This window comes from Protopterus annectens, chromosome 11.part0 (assembly GCF_019279795.1).
Source record: "Protopterus annectens isolate FY-2018-M chromosome 11.part0, PAN1.0, whole genome shotgun sequence".
Taxonomy (NCBI): domain Eukaryota; kingdom Metazoa; phylum Chordata; order Ceratodontiformes; family Protopteridae; genus Protopterus; species Protopterus annectens.
The window spans coordinates 1,229,985,872-1,230,003,517 of NC_056745.1; the positions used below are offsets into that span (position 1 = coordinate 1,229,985,872).

At 38.5% G+C, this 17,646-nt stretch overlaps 1 protein-coding gene across 5 annotated transcripts in view; it reads right to left on the reverse strand.

Moving 5' to 3' along the window:
• SHANK3 (SH3 and multiple ankyrin repeat domains 3) overlaps positions 1–17,646 on the reverse strand; it is a 7,266,504-nt gene that overhangs the window by 4,999,405 nt on the left and 2,249,453 nt on the right. The window contains exon 1 of one of the 5 annotated variants that reach the window (XM_044088610.1): positions 4,235–4,567. The exons of the other annotated variants lie outside the window; for them this stretch is intronic. Within the exon in view, the coding sequence (XP_043944545.1) occupies positions 4,235–4,321 (87 nt within the window). The 5' untranslated portion in view covers positions 4,322–4,567. Of the gene's footprint in view, positions 1–4,234; positions 4,568–17,646 lie in introns of those variants that run through there. 5 annotated transcript variants of the gene reach the window in all.

The window sequence follows — 17,646 nt, forward strand, 5'->3', positions numbered from 1 at the left end:
GGAGCTCTCTGAGCATGTAGCCCAGGCTGACCTTGAGTAGCATCTTACCCTCACCAAGAATGATGTCACAATATGAAGACAAGATGATCAATTTCAACAATTGGCTTAAGTACTGGTGTCATTCAAAGGGGATCCAATGCCTGTCAGCTTGGGATGATGGGATATTGGCAAAGGCTCTGACAAACCCACCTCCATAGGTATCACAAGGGATAAGAAGCTAAGAGTAATGCTACTCAGTCTAAACCTCAAGAAACTCTCCTTAGCATGGAGAACATCGATATCTGTGCAGTAACAGAAACCTAGTTCAGGGCTCCTGGGAGCACCCCAGCACTACCAGGTTATACCTCATACCATGCTCATCAAAGATACCCACACCTCAAGGTTGGCATCAGAGACTATCCATGTGCAACTAGCAGTGGGTAAAACTGCCTTCCAGTTTATAGCCTGCTACAGACCACCCTCCCAAACCCAGGAACCCGCCTTCCTGAGAACACTGGAAAATATGAAGGTCTCTCCAAACACCATTATATTGAAACATAGACTGGGAGCATTACTCCAGCTCCAACACCCTAGCCCAAAGGTTCCTAGAATTTATAAACTCAAATGCTATGGAACAATTTGTTACCACTCCCACAAGAGGGGAAAACATACTGGACCTGATCATCAGCAACATGAGGACTCTATGCTCCAGACCAAAAGTGTATCCCTCAGTGGTAAGATCAGACCATAAACTAATCTCACTGGATATTCACATCCCGATCCCACCCCCTGCCCAGAAAACCACAGTGAAAAAACTTCTCTAAAGCAAATTTCACACTCCTCAAAACTGAGGTGGAATCCTTCAAAGCCCCCGGGCCTGTGGAAAATACAGCCCAGACCATTCTATGAACATCTTCAGGAATGCATGGATCATGCAATTCCAAATAAAACCAAGACCCAATACTCCAAAGGCAGATGTCCTGTCTGGTGGACCCCAGCCATAAACAAACTATACAATAGACGGAGGAAGCTACTAAATGATAGAGCAAAATCCCAAAAAGGGAAGGCATCACTGATCAGTATTAGCAAAAACTACGGGCACACATAAAATTGTCTAAGGCCAGCTTAGAGAGAAAAATTGCACAGGACACTAAGGATAATCACAAGGCTTTCTTTAGTTATGTTAGGAAACTGGGTGGTAATTCCCAGATATGCTCAGAATTAGTCCAAAATGACAAAAAATACACCAAACCCACAGACATTGCCAACATCCTGACATCTCAGATGCTCTCCAAAGCAAAAACACAGCATCAATGGGATACATGAACTCCAAGAAGAGCTAAACCCAAACATAAAACTACTGTTCAATCTCAGCCTTACTACAGGATATGCAACAGTGGTCCCTCTCCATAAAGGTGGTGCCTCAACGGATCCTGGAAACTAATAAGCCTGACTAGCTTGGTCTGCAAAGCTATGGAAAGGATCATCACGGACCTCATAAATAAAGATATTGGGGACCTACAAACACTGGATCCCAGATCCTGCCTCTTAAACCTGGTTGATTTCTTTGAAACAGTCACCGGTGGTCCACACAGCCTACCTGGACACTTGGGCATTATAGATAAGCTCACCAGCTTAAATATAAACCCCTATGTCACTAGATGGATTGCAAATTGGCTCAAGGACAAAACCCACATGGTTAGAATTGCTGGAGCCATGTCAGACTCCAAACCAGTTACAAGTGGTGTCCGGCTCAGTCCTGGGACCTCTCTTGTTCGGTATATATTTCGGAGGTACAGGCCAACACGGAAGGACTGTGGCTAGATGACTGCAAACTGGGCACCATAATCCACTCTCCAGCCAACACAAGCATCCTCCAAAAGGGCCTCATAGAAACAGACAACTGGTGCTAGAGCCATGGCCTCAAGCTTAATGCCAAAAAGTGTATACTCATCCCCTTTGGCAAAACAAATTACCACATAGGTGGTAATCACAGAAGAAGTAATTAGGGACCTGGGGACCCAAGTTGATAGCAATCTCTCATTTGACAACCACGTAGTCAAAGTGGTTAGAAAAACATTTTATATAGCCCACCTAATCATGAAGGGATTCACATCTAGATCAGCATCATGCCTCTTTACTCATCCCTCATCAGGCCCATAATTGAGTACAATGCCGACACCTGCAGCAACTGGAAAGACCCCAAAAGTACCTCACCAAGAGGAACAAAGGGCACAAACAGATGACATATGCTGAAAGGTTAAAGAAACTCCAGCTCTTCTCAGTGGCATACCGCCTGTTCAGAGGTGATCTGAATTAATGGACATGCTGCACCTGAAGACTTGAACCTCAGCACTGAAATAAATAGGACATGCTGGAGGGACAGATTTATAACCCAGAGGCTTCCTTCACTCTGGAATAAAATCCCAGTCCAGGTTAGGCAGAGTCCCTCATTGACTCTTCAAGAGGAATCTTGATGAGTGGATGGTATCACTTCTGTGTCACTGTTAGACAGATGCACAGTATACTAACCTCGAAAAAGGGCAGAGTAAAATAAATTTAAAATGGGTGGCAAAAGCCAAACACATTCTGGCTAGGCTTATAAATGCCCTAGGGCAGATAGCCTAGTATGAACCTATGAACCTATAGTTTGGGGGGGTGTGGGGCAGGTGAAGCCCCCAACCTATTTCCATTCAAAATGTGTAGTTTTTGTTGTATTTTCATATTTTAAATGGAAATAGGTGGGAGGGGGGTTTCGCCTCCCACACCCCACACCCCCCCAGCTATATATATATATATATATATATATATATATCAACTCCAGGGTCACACAACATTGGGGAGGGGGGCAAATCCCTGTTAAGTGCATTGAATACTGTTTGCCAACCAAATGAATGTCGATAAAATGGTCTGTTGATCTTATGAAGCAGACCCATATATATAAATATATATATATATATATATATATATATATATATATATATATATACATATAGATATATATATATATATATATATATAAATATATATATATATATATATATATATATATATATATATACACATATATATATACATATAGATATATATAGGACTGGTACAGGCTGAGTAAGTGCATGAAGTATACAGATTTTATTCTTTATAATTTCTGCCATTTTGAGTAGTGTACTTCAGTTATCTTACACGAGACTCACTACTGTTTCCATATTCTCTATTTCAAATACATCGTTTCATTAGAAAAAGTTTGTGCCTTGATATTAATGGTACAGTATTACTTATTCCACACACAAGAATCTTTAGTCATGTTAGATACTTTTTCTGTGTGTGTATATGCAGATACTCACACTTGCACATGTGTTTCTGGTTGCACATCTGTGTGAGTGCTTGTGTAAGTGTGTGCGAATGCAATCGTGTGTGTGTGTGTGTGTGTGTGTGTGTGTGTGTGTGTCTGTGTGTCTGTGTGTGTGTCTGTGTGTGTGTGTGTGTGTGTGTGTGTGTGTGTGTGTGTGTGTGTGTGTGTGTGTGTCTGTGTGTGTGTGTGTCTGTGTGAGTGTATTTATATTTATTTATTTATATATGAATGAAAACAGCTTGCTATGCCATTGTTTTTAATCCCCAAGTGAATTTAGTTTCAGTTTTGGATGCTGATAACTAGAACAGTGGGATTTCATGTAGACATTGCTTGTTTCTCCTATGAATAGACAGAGGATTTATACTCAGACAGCACTGTATTGTACAGCCACAGAGTGACAGCTTCATGTTGGTCATAAACCACACCCACTGCCCACCCATAAATAAGTACTTTTTGAAATACAACACTCTGTAATAAACTGTCTTAAAGTTATTTGCATATATGTACATTTTACATTTCAAGACTAACTGTGAGGCATCTTTACTTCAAACTTTTTAAAGCACAGAAAGGCTTCAGCATAAAACTTGATGCGAGAATATCCACATAAAACAAATAAAAACAAAAAGGCCACACCATCTTCACTTTGTTTAATGAATATGAGGTGGCTTAAGTGTCTGTCGTTACGTGCTTTAAAGATCCTTTTCCCCTTGAAGCTCCTGAGACTTGGAAAAACCTAACACTGCCTAAAGACAGAAACATCACATACTAACTACACATACCTTCTGCCTTAATAACATTGCTGTGTTAGAATACTGTTCCATCATATTTTAAGCATAGCAAGCCATTATTTGTCCCCTGATAATATAAAACAATGCCACTTCAGGTAATAAAGTGGGATGGTACCTTATTTTGAACCTCAGTCCAGCTGTCTGTCCAGTCTGCATTGTCCAGTGTCATATCTTTGGCTTTCCTACCAAGGACCGACCCCATGGCATTCTTAGTCTGGCAGTAATCCACACACTTTAGGTGACTCCAAAGTACAAATGGCCAGCTCTGACATGACACCTGCCTCGTTCTTCACACAGGACAGGCAGATGTAAGGGGGGGATAACAAACAAAGCTGACGTGCACACAGGTAGTCTATGTTATCACAGAGTATTCTAGCAGCATAAGGTGCTGCCTATTCTCCATCCCTTTTCAGCTGTGCTACCCTTTCAGGGATAGTTCTCAAGTTGTCTGTTCACAGCAAGGCTGCATGTATCACTGAGGGAAAAAGATACAGAGAGCTATTATTCTCTATCTGGAAATTCTGAAGGAGGGCGGAAGGAGGACGTACTTGGACAGAACCTCTGCATAGAAAAAAATCACTAAAAACAGCTGGGAGGAAAGATGCTGGACAACGGAGACCAGCAACTATGCATCCATTTATGGATGGCACAGCTTTCTGTGACTCTGTCAAAGCATTTTTGTAGTTAAATAACTGACTTCATTAGAAACACCCTCTGCTCCTCTGCATCGTTTTGCCAGCTGTCATTGGTATTTTCAGGATTTTCTTTTATTAAATCATATTTATTGTGTGATTTTTCTTGTAATTGGCTTTTATTCTCTTGTCAGTAAAAGAATGATGGAGTTGGGAGAATTTGAAATCACACTTTGGACAGGACAACTTAAAGTGCCAGTAATCTGATAAAACTGAGTTAAGAAATACTAGTCTTTAGATTTAATTTCTGGCATATTTCTATTATGCCTTGGCGCCATAAAAAGCTTTTTGCATGGCACTATTTCTTTCTTTCTTTCTTTATTTATTTTATTTATAGACATTTGATTACAAGGAAATTCCAACTGGATAGAAGCTTACTTTCAGTGGTGGGCCCAGGAGAAAACAAACAAATTATTACAAAACATTTTAAGAACAAAAATTTTACAGTCGAAAACATTGATTAAAAATGGTACAGGTTATATGATAATCATTTAATATTTAGAGAAGTTGTAGACAGTTTGTAGAGAAATTAAAGATAAGTTGGTCTAATACAAACAGGAAATGCAAATGAAGTGAAGGAAAAACAGGCTTATGGTATATTTAGAGAGAAAGTCAGGGAAGTGAATGTCTTAGAAGTAGGGAGGTAATTAAATAAGGGAGAGTAAATGGATATAAGAAATGAAAAGGTGCTTCTTATAATGTGAGAAAACAGTATTTATATATATATATATATATATATATATATATATATATATATATATATATATATATATATATGGGATCTAGGACTATTCACTGAAAGCGCATTTCACTGAAAGTCAAATGACTGTGCACAAATCACTGAAAGCACAACTCACTGAAAACTCAATTCACTGAAACACATTTCACTGAAAGTTATATATGGCCTTTTCCCCACTGTAGTGTGACCCTGGAGTTAGAATATATAGTATTGCCTAAGGAATGGAGAAAAAGTGTTTTGGTACCGATTTTTAAGAATAAGGGTTATGTGCAGAGCTGTAGTAACTACAGAGGGATTAAATTGATCAGTCACAGCATGAAGTTATGGGAAAGAGTAGTGGAAGCTAGGTTAAGAAGGGAGGTGATGATTAGTGATCAGCAGTATGGTTTCATGCCAGGAAAGAGCACTACAGATGCAATGGTTGCTCTGAGAGTGTTGATGGAGAAGTACAGAGAAGGTCAGAAGGAGTTGCATTGTGTCTTTGTGGATTTAGAGAAAGCATATGACAGGGTGCCTAGAGAGGAGTTGTGGTATTGTATGTGGAAGTCGGGAGTGTCTGAGAAGTATGTAAGAGTGGTACAGGATATGTATGAGGGTAGTGTGACAGCGGTGAGGTCTGCGGTGGGAGTGACGGATGCGTTTAAGGTGGAGGTGGGATTACATCAAGGATAAGCTCTGAGCCCTTTTTTATTTGCAATGGTGATGGACAGGTTGACAGATGAGATCAGACAGGAGTCCCCGTGGACTATGATGTTTGCAGATGACATTGTGATCTGTAGTGAGAGTAGGGAACAGGTGGAGGAGACCCTGGAGAGGTGGAGATATGCTCTAGAGAGAAGAGGAATGAAGGTCAGCAGGACTAAGACAGAATATATGTGTGTGAATGAGAGGGAGGACAGAAGAATGGTGAGGATGCAGGGAGTAGAGGTGGAAAAGGTGAATGAGTTTAAGTACTTGGGATCAACAGTTCAGAGTAATGGTGAGTGTGGAAGAGAGGTGAAGAAGAGAGTACAGGCAGGATGGAGTGGGTGGAGAAGAGTGTCAGGAGTGATTTGTGACAGACGAGTACCAGTAAGAGTGAAAGGGAAGGTCTACAAGAGGGTAGTGAGACCAGCTATGTTATACAGATTGGAGACAGTATCATTGACAAAAAGGCAGGAGTCAGAGCTTGACGTGGCAGAGTTGAAGGTGTTAAGATTTGCAGTGGGTGTGACGAGGATGGACAGGATTAGGAATAAGTTTATTAGAGGGTCAGCCCAGGTTGGAAGGTTTGGAGACAAAGCCAGAGAGGCAAGATTACATTGGTTTGGACATGGGCTAAGGAGGGATGCAGAGTATATTGGGATAAAGATGCTAAGGATGAAGCTGCCAGTTAACAGGAAAAGAGGAAGGCCTAAGATAAGGTTTATGGATGTGGTGAGAGAGGACATGCAGGCGGTTGGTGTGACAGAGCAAGATGAAGAGGACAGGAAGAAGTGGAAACAGTTGATCGGCTGTGGCGACCCCTAACGGGAGCAGCCAAAAGAAGAAGAAGAAGAAGAAGAAGAAGATTATGATATGGTAGTCAATTATAATTTTATTGTTGTTAGTAAAGGGCCATGATGAGCTGATTACATTCCAGTGGAAGAATGGGAGCATTCATTTAATAGGAGGAGCATCATACAATTTAGAGATTTGGCAGACTTGGTGAAAGGTGGAGGAAGACATTTTAGGGCAGTGGAAAGCTTTGTAGATTTGAAGAAATAGGATCAGTGAGAGAGCATACATAGACATAAGAAATTGTTGTGCCACAGAGCAGTCAGGGCCTACTTGCACCATCACATCATTTGAATTCTCCCCTTCAGTTGTATTACCACATTCCTCACTCTGCTAAGTTTTACCTCTGTGTAGGTGGCTCACTCAGATTCACCCAATGGAGACTGAAATCAAACACAGAACTACAGGATACAGCTTGTCCGCAACTTAAAGACAACTAACTCAGCTAAATTTCGATAAGAATGGGCGGTAACAAAACTTTTGATTGACTTGCTGCAGAGCTGGACCAAATGTCAGTTTCCTTGAGAAATATTTCCACTTCAGCATTTTCTAAGTTACTGTGAATACGAAACAGAAATTGAAGATGTTGGATTTTTACTGTGCAGTGTTTAATACTTGTACTTTTTCAGGCATGTGTTTGCAAGTTTAGCAGTTAAAATCATTCCTAGAGATCACTGATACTGAATGTATCATAACTCTGGTCATGTCTGTGTTAACTTAAACTGCAAGCTTCATCTCCGTTTAGCATTAGTTTCCTTTTGATCAGTTTTATACACCAGTTTGCTTGAGGCATTGGCTTGGAATTATCAACATGTTCACAAGAAACCCCACAACGTCATCTCAGCCTAAAGCCAAAGCACGTCCTAAGCTCTAGCAGCTGTTTTCACTTACTACCAAAATGGAAGAAAAAGAAGACTAGACTTTCCATGCTTTACAATGCCTTACCGATGTCATTATTAATAACATGAAATAAAGATCTGCCATCTTACCAGCAGACATCAGCAGGTGAGGTGATAGCTAACTGTGTAAGGTTCTGCAGTCTAATTCTAACATTTCTCATGTCTTTATATATCTGGTCTCTATTCATTCAATATTTTAACTATCCTCTTTACTATAATGTAACTCTATTTCTCTACTAAGAACTTCACTTCTAATTCTTTCTAAATTTTAATTTTAATAATTTATTTTGATGGAACTCAATTTCTGGGATTGTACAAATTATGAACATAAAAAAGTGTAAGCCATAAATATACAAGACTAACAAATGAAGTGATACCAAAGACATTAACTGATGCAAAAAAAAAAAAAATTACAAGGAGTACTTGTCAAATGGATGTCATAAAGCTCTTCAAAGAGTTGTAGTCTCAAAGCCACAAAGGTAGTAGATTCCAAAGTATGATGCACAGATAGAAAAACATCTATGTCCAAGAGTTTCCAAATGCATCCTGTCAACTACAAATAGTTCCAAAATGGCTGAACAGGGGTCCCGAGCCATTTGGTAGAACACTGACAACTCTTGAAGAAACGAGAGATTCAAATCAAGCATAGTAGATAAAGCCATAATCAGAACCTTGAAGGATATTTTTGCTCCAATACGTAGCAAGTACAGATCCTGAAATATGTGTGTAATATGACTGCACAGAATTCTGCACAAACTGCATCTGATCAATTTCAAGCAGCTTGCTACCGTTATAATACCACACACTAAGTGGTTTAGCACTTCAGCACTTCAGTTCTAATAGTAAATGCAGTTACAGCATTCATCTGTGAAATTAGCTACTGCACTGCTGCACACTGGCATCTGCCCTGCACTTCCTCCACACATCTTGTGCCCAGGTCATATGCATTTGCTAGACCCTAGCTACTCATTTGCTTTTGAGTACATTCATTTTCCCACAATTACTGCACCTCATCCAGTTGAGGATGACATCCAAATGTAAGAATTCAAGGGACACCCAATATTCCAGGTAGAGATAAAGGTAAAACTGAGAATTATCTGTGTAGAAATTATACTAAAACCATCCTTGGAGTATTCTCTTTATAAAATGATACTCGAGATCTCTCCTTCTAATAAGATGACCTCATCTTTCCCCCAAAATATCTACATGCTATTTTTTTATATTTGTTAACTGTGATAGAAGTCTGATCCACTTGAACCTTTTTCATACTCAGCTATGGAGTATTGTTACTCCGCTATGGAGTATTGTCTAATTAATTGCCTTGCTCAGGTACCCAGTAGGCTAATGGAGGATGAGGGAGTCAAAACCTGGACTATAGCAAGCATCATTCTATTAGCTCATAGCCTTATTCCTCTGAGCTAACTGCCATTTCTTCCTGCTTGCCTTATTATCCTGCTCACCCAACCTCCTTACCAGCCTGTTTTCATCAGCATTACTACCCTTTGCCCACTCTTCTTCATGAGTCATTTTTCTCTGGTATCATTTAACTTTATTTATTTTCAATTGTTCTGGTAGCATTTTGTATAGCAATGAATGGTACAGTCTACCAGACATTTTGTCTTTAAATAGAGGAATACTTTTGCCATAGAAGTATTATATCTTCAAACCTTACCAATGTGTCTGAATGCTTGATAATATTTATATTGTAGTGCAGAGTTGACCTAGCTAGGATACCAACACAATTTCTAAGTTTAATCTTCTCAAATGCATTTTATGTATATTGTACATATTACTGTCAGGGGTAAAATAAGTAGCTTACCTTTCAGTTCTGGGAACGTCCACTGGGCCTGGAACCCAATTTTCAGTGGAGGCCCGGGGAGAAGAACTCCAATTGCAAACAAGTCAGTTACATAAAAATATATACATTTACAAAATAAAAATGATATAATATTTGAAAAGTAACAAAATGAAGTTAGAGAGCAATTTCACAAAACAATGTTGTTGTAGTGTCTTTTCGGTTTTTCCCGGTTAGGGGTCGCCACAGCGGAACTCCGGTCCGCTAATGATTGGCAGTTGATTTTTATGTGCCGAGTCGCCAGCCCTGATGCACAACCTTTAACGAAGGTACGCCCATTCACGTATGTCTCCATGCAGAGGACGTTCTAGCTGAGAATCTAACCAGACAGCGTCTTACTGTGAGGCGACAACACTACCGCAGCACCAATTTCACAAAACAATACGTTTCCTAAATATCTCATATGCAAAAGTTATATAACAGCTTCAAAGAGTGTTAAGAAAATGGGGATAAGGCTAAATAGGAAACACAGCTAGTCAAAGTGTGGGTAGGCATGTTATGCAAAGTATGAAAAGAAACAGTAGATTAGAATTCCTGGAAGTTACATAAAACAAAAGTTATACATACGTTCCAGAGACAATTTCATTTAGCAGATATATCTCAAATAGGTAGAACAACCAATTATAGAGTCTAGAAAAGATATGTGATATGAAATACACAATATGGGGTATTACTAATTGAACCATTAATCAAATTATTTGAGTAATGTAAGTGGAGTATAGAAAGAGATGCTAATTTTAAGGTAGCTGAATTAGACGGAGTAAGGAAGAGTGCAGCAGAGAGGTGGGGGGATGGAAATTAAAATGAGTCTCAATAGCTAGCGAGAGGACAGAAGGTGGAAAATTTAAAGAGAAGGGAGGGGAATAGATGGAGCAGTGGGGGAGTTTAAGAAGAGGTAAAAGAATGAGTAAATATAAACCTTTGTGGAGGTACAGAGAGTGAGATTAGCACAGGCTACAATAAGTAATTAAAAATAATAAAATAAATAATAAATAATAAATAAAATAATAAATGTAATAAAAAGAATGTTGAGTGATACAAATGTAATAAAAAGAATGTTGAGTGATCCAAAGAACCACACAATAGTCTGGGTAGAGTCATTTTTACATTTTATCACTAAAATATGTCAATTCTTTTCACTGCTGTTTTTCTCATACTATCTTATGTTTTTCTATTAGTAATAAACTAGTGATGATTTATGATACTGTCTATTCTGAGGATTTGTCTGCATTAATTCTGGATCTTACATTCTTTCAGCAAAGCACAAATGTTAAGCGGTCACTCAGTAGCCTTATGGGGTGATATTATAAATTAATGTTATGTCAGTTCATGCTATGTAACCTTCAATGATTATTTCTTTGAAACTTGGCATGCTATGTTTCCCCATCCGCATAGGCAGCAGCTACTAGGCATGCAGTCTAGGAGAGAATCAATAAGCCTAGCCCAAATTCCCATCTGTCCCAAAACACTGCCTGGTTAAATGCATTACCCTACTGAAGGATGGAGATTGAATTCTTGAGCATAATTTTTGTCCGAGGTTCAAAAAGTCAGGTGCTGGAGTTCCACCACAGGAAAACCCTTTTGATGAGTTTGCCAAATATATATACATGGGTTACATTCAGAATTTCGAAGTCCAAAACTTCAAATCTCATATGATCGAAGATCATATGTTCGAAGTTTTAAAACTTTGAAATCCTGAATGGAGATTGGCATACAGCATGGACCGGGAGATTTCCCTTGTCCTCGCTGTAGTGCGATATTGGAGTTGGTATATTTACGTTGTGGCAGATGGGGGTGCAGGGGGGCTTGCTCCCCGCATATGCTTGTTTTTTATGTGTTTAGTGGTGTTTCGCAGGAGGGTTCACAATTTCAAGATTCCAAGATCGAGAGATTCTGAACTCGATGTTCTGAAACTTGAGATTTTGGGATTTCAAAATTTAGAAGTGAACCTATATATATATATATATATATATATATATATATATATATATACACGTTTGGGAATAGGGGCTTTCCCCCTACATCAGGGAGTGCAGAAGAGCTTGCCTCTTTATATAATAAAAAAGCAAACAAATAAAAACTTTAAAAAAATCTGTTTGCTTCATGGAAGATTAAAAATACAGATGGTGTCATATGTTCTTCAGACCTCTTCATGGCTTTGTTTGGTCATCAGTATGACATCCTGGGGTGTGCATCTAGTATATATAATGTTTTAACAATTCTTCGTTGCTGTCCAACAGATTTTACTAAGATGCACACCTGCTCTATTCCATGGCAGACTGTTCTTAGTGCGGACCCATACATTTAAACACTCACACTTCAGAACTCAGAACATTTGGCTACTGTTCACTTACCAGAAAAAGAAATTCTATCTCCAGTTTCACAAAACATATTTTAAAACTGGCTGCTGTAGCTTATCCATGCCTTCTTTGTATTATTTAGAGGACTGTTAGCAACTTTTTCCCTCTCATTGTTTAGAGTACAACTAACACATTTTGGACAGGTTTTTTAAAACATATAATCATATAATGTGCTAAGAAACGCATTCTCCTTCAGTTACTGAAATTACATGTATTAAAACAATATTTTGATACTGATCTGTATTATTAAAACAATATTTTGATATTGATCTGTATTATTAAAACAATATTTTGATATTGATCTCTATTATTAAAACAATATTTTGATATGGATCTCTATTATTAAAACAATATTTTGATATGGATCTGTATTATTAAAACAATATTTTGATATTGATCTGTATTATTAAAACAATATTTTGATATGGATCTGTATTATTTAAGCAATATTTTGATATTGATCTGCATTATTAAAACAGTATTTTGATATGGATCTGTATTATTAAAACAATATTTTGATATTGATCTGTATTATTAAAACAATATTTTGATATGGGTCTGTATTATTAAAGCAATATTTTGATATCGATCTATATTATTAAAACAATATTTTGATATTGATCTCTATTATTAAAACAATATTTTAATAATGATCTGTATTATTAAAACAATATTTTGATATTGATCTGTATTATTAAAACAATATTTTCTGATTGTAAGTCTGACCAAGACATAACAACAAACTCCAGAAAAGAGAGAGTAAATCCAGATGCCACTAGTGACTCCACTTGAAACAGAATTTATTTACATAAAGGCTGCTTTGCACTTTTGTCCATACAATAGTATCAGACTTCATCAGAATAAACATCAAGAACAACAGAAAGTATTAAACAGTATAATTAATTGGTCTCATGATACCTTTAAATTACGAAGGGGGTTCTGAAAAGTCCTAAGGCCAACCAAGAAGGGAATAACATGGAGCCATGAAACTTACAGGTTATTTAACATATTCTCCCCAAATTCAACACACTTGGTACATCATGTCTGAAGTTTCTGTAACCCTGCCAAAAAAAAGTCTGAAATCTGGTCACTGAAATCCTAATCCACTGCGGCAACCACCTCTGAATCACTCAGTCTGAAGTCTGGACACTAAAACACTGCTCCGCTGCTGCAATCACCTCTGAATCACTCAGTCTGAAGTCTGGTCACTGAAACACTGCTCCGCTGCTGCAATCACCTCTGAATCACTCAGTCTGAAGTCTGGTCACTGAAACACTGCTCTGGTTCTGCAATCACCTCTGAATCACTCGAAAATCGCCATCCTTTCAAACTCTTTTTAAGGTTTGGAAACAGGAAATACATGAAGCAAGATCTGGTGAGTAGGGTCGATGGGCTATGCACTCAAACCTCAGTTCCATCAAAACAACCATTGTTTTGCCAGCCTTATGAACAGGTGCATTGTCCTGCAAAAAGAGAACTCCTTTCCACAGCTTCCCTCTCCTTTTTTCTTTCACTCCCTCCTTTAATCATCACAGCAAGTTACAATATAATTGTGCATTAACTGTTTTAACTATTTGGCCTCAGTCAGTCATTACAACACCTTCCTGATCACAAAACACTGTGGCCATGACCTTTACTGTTGATTTTTGAGTCTTGAACTTCTTTGGTCTTGGTGAACCTAAGTGCCACCATTGCACGAACTATTGTTATGTCTAAGGATCATAGTGGTATAACCATGTTCCAACAACAGTAACTAGTCATTCCAAAAAGTTGGCACTAGCACAATGAAAATGTCCCAAAATTAACTTGGAAGTGTCCATTTGAGATCTTTTGTCATTGGCATTCAAACATTTTGGCAACCACTTGGATGACATCTGCATACCCAGCTGCTCATGGATTACAAACCCAACGCATTCCATGGATATCTGTAGAGCCTCAGCAATTGTTTTAGCTGATATTCACATATCGGCTAACATCAGCTTATGGACATGGTCAACAATTTCAGGATCTGACACTGTTTGAGGCCTCTCAGACCTTGCTGCAACTTCGTTATTGAAATCTCCATGCTGAAAGTTTGCACACCACTTCTTCACAGTTGAGTAAGAAGGGCACTTGTCACTCAATGTTTACATCATACATTCACAAATTTCCTTTGGAATTTTCTTCTGCAGGAATAGGAACTTCATGACGGCTTGGAATTCCACACTTGAAAATTCCACACTTTTCTTTGACATGTTTCAATCAATGATCTGAAACAATGTCAACATATAGGATTACGATTCTGCAAATTGGAAAATTACAAGATGAAATAACTCTCTTTTCAGCTACAGAGGCAAAATAATGCTCTGAATTTAGAAAGCTGGTGGGGCTTAGAACTTTTTAACCCCCCGTAATTAAAACATAGTTGTCTGAAAGTTACTTAAACTCATTAACTTATTAAAAAGGTAAAAGCGTAAAAACTTTTATAACCTTATTTTTAATCTGAGTATGCAAGAAATTGAGTCCTGACCATTTAAATCAGGAAAGTTGTCAGTTCATAGATGTAATTGGCACGCTAATTCTTTATTTTCTACAACCTCTTTCCATAGACAGCCCCTAGGGTTTTTGTGTACTTTACCTAACCCAAAGAATTTAAACATTGTGGAAGTGTCACAACTCACAGAATGTTTACATAATGCATTTTTGACATTGCCTTTAGTAATGTCATGCATATGCTCATATAGCCATTTACACACAGCACAAATAGACTTTCCTACATAATATGTGAATCATATTTGGTATACAGCAAAGTACTATTCCCTCTGTTGCAGAGTGGGAACACTGAGTAGCTGTTATGGACATGTCCTTACTGAAATACGCCAACTCATTATCATATGTACACGTATATTGTTTGCAGTGACCATGACTGAAGGTGCCTTTCTTTCCTAAAACTTTTTTAGTCATATGGCTTCTCTCTAACAAGTATTGTATATTATTTCCTCTTTTATATGTGAACTTTGCATTATTTCAGAAGAGACAGCAAAAGTTCTGCAATTTGCAAATTGAGAATAGCTATTTTAGAGACTGTATTAGGTGTAACAGTATCTCTAATGGGCTACAAGAAGGGTCTAACCTTAAGAGTTGTTCCAACTTTTTGATTGGCATGGGGTTGAACTAATGACAATGTTAGTAAAACACAATGATAAAGATATGAACAAATTATCTTCATAAATAAAAAAACTAGATATGATTAAATTTATTTTATTTATTTATTTATTTATTTACATTTGTTGACTGGGGTTGTCCGGCTAGACATAGGTCCATTTTCAGTGGAGGCCCGGGGAGAAAAGCTCCACAGTTAAAATATACAGACAGTAGTTACATTGGATTTATATAGCAATTAACAATTTGATCAACATAGCAATTAAAAATTACAAACACAGTTACAAATGAAGAATATAGTACATCAGTAGACAACTAGAATCTTTATCATCTGTGAAGTACATAACAGACATTAACAATTGTTACAATAAGAAGTTCCTGCTGTATAATAATTAGTTAAGCTTATGAGCATCCGAGCTTGCTATAATCAAGGTAGTTAGTGGGGTGGAAAGAAAGGTAGTGGGTGGATGGGGTAGGTGATATTACAGGGGGAGTTGCAAGGGCATAGCAAGCATGTTTTTAGTTGTGCTTTTAGTAAAGTTTTGAAGTGGGTACATGATGGTACAGAGGTAATTGTGGGTGGGAGGGAGTACCATAATTTGGCTATGGTGCAAGAGAATAGTGCTTTTCCAGCAGAGTTATTGCCTTTAGTGACCTGCAAGTGATTTTTGTTGCTGAATCTTAGTGGTTTGGTGGTGCGATAGGGTTGGAGTAGATTCTGGAGGGATGGGACTTTTAGTGGATGGTTTGCTAGCTTGTGGGCAAGTGTGAGTTGATACCATTGAAGGAGGTGAGGGAGTTCAAGCCAGCCCAGTTCAGCAAGTGAGAGACAGTGGTGACTACGGTAGGATGCCCCTGTGGTGAATTAGGCAATTTTGTTGTAGCAGGTCTCGTGCATGTTTAGATTGCATTGCCTTAGGTTGGTATACATTGGAGAGGCATAAAGTAGGGTGGAGATAAGGTGGGATTTTGCTGTTGAAATCTTTGCTGCTTTGGTGAGAAGTTGCTTATTTCTGTATAACGCTCCTAGTTTTTTGTGGACTTTTTTTATGGTTAGGGACATGTGAATGTCAAATTTTAGTTTATTGTCTATTTCCACTCCTAGCAATTTGGTGTGTCCTGTTGGGTGTATAGTGGTGTTGTATTTTGCTGTGATTGTAAAGTGAGAATTGTTTTGAGTATGTTTGGTGGGTTTAAAGATGAGTAGTTTAGTTTTGTTTGGGTTGAGTATTAATTGGGCATTGGATAACCAAGTTTCAACAGAGGAAAAGGTTTCATGTGTGACGTTTTGCAGTTTGGGTAGGAACTGTGCTGAGCAGATGATGGTTGAGTCATCTGTGTATTGTATGAGTGTGCCATGTTTGATGGCAGAGGCTAGATTATTGGTGAAAATAGAGAAGAGTAGGGGTCCAAGGATGGATCCTTGGGGAACTCCTATAGAGACAGGTAGTTGGGGAGATATGTCATTCTGCCATACAACGGATTGTTGGCGATCAGACAGGTAACTCTAAAACCAGTTGGTGACTGATTGAGAGAATGACAGGTTATTGAGGACAGAGATAAGTTGTTTGTGTGGGACCATGTCAAATGCTTTAGATAGGTCTAGGAAAGTAGCAGAGGAGAGATAGCCATTGTTTTTATGCTGAAGGATAGTGTTAGTAAAGGAGAGTAAGGCAGTGGTGGTGCTATGGTTTGGTTGAAAACCATGTTGAGTATTGGAAAGGAGGTTGTTAGTATGGAGGTAATTTGAGACCTGAGAGTGAATGCATCTCTCTAGTATTTTGGAGAGTGGAGACAGAATAGCTATAGGGTGGTAATTGGTTAATTTTGTGGAGGGGCTGCCTTTGTGGAGGGGAATTATATGTGATACTTTCCATAGTGTGGGATCGTAACCTTCTGACAGAGATCAGTTAATCAAGCTGGATACTGGGTAGGCTAGAGCATCAGCTGTGATGTGTAGGTATTCACTTGGGAGGTTGTCTGCTACTAATTTGGCGGGCTTAAGTTTAGTTAAGAGTTTTTTTTTATGTTGGAGGTAGGAACAGGTGAAAAAGAGAAGACAGTGGGGAGATTACTAGTTGAAGGTGTGGGTTAGAGGAGAGGGGGGTTGTGTTGTCTAGCTAGTGATAGTATGGTTTGTGTGACGTGTGTGTTGAATGAGGTAGCAATATTTTCGGAGGAGTGAGGGGATGTTAGGAGGAGTGAGGGATGTTAGGAGGAGGGGTACTGACTTTACCTGGGTGGAAGATGGAGTTTATGGAGGACCAGAATTGTTTAGGGTTGTGCTGGGAGGAGTCTAGGGCAG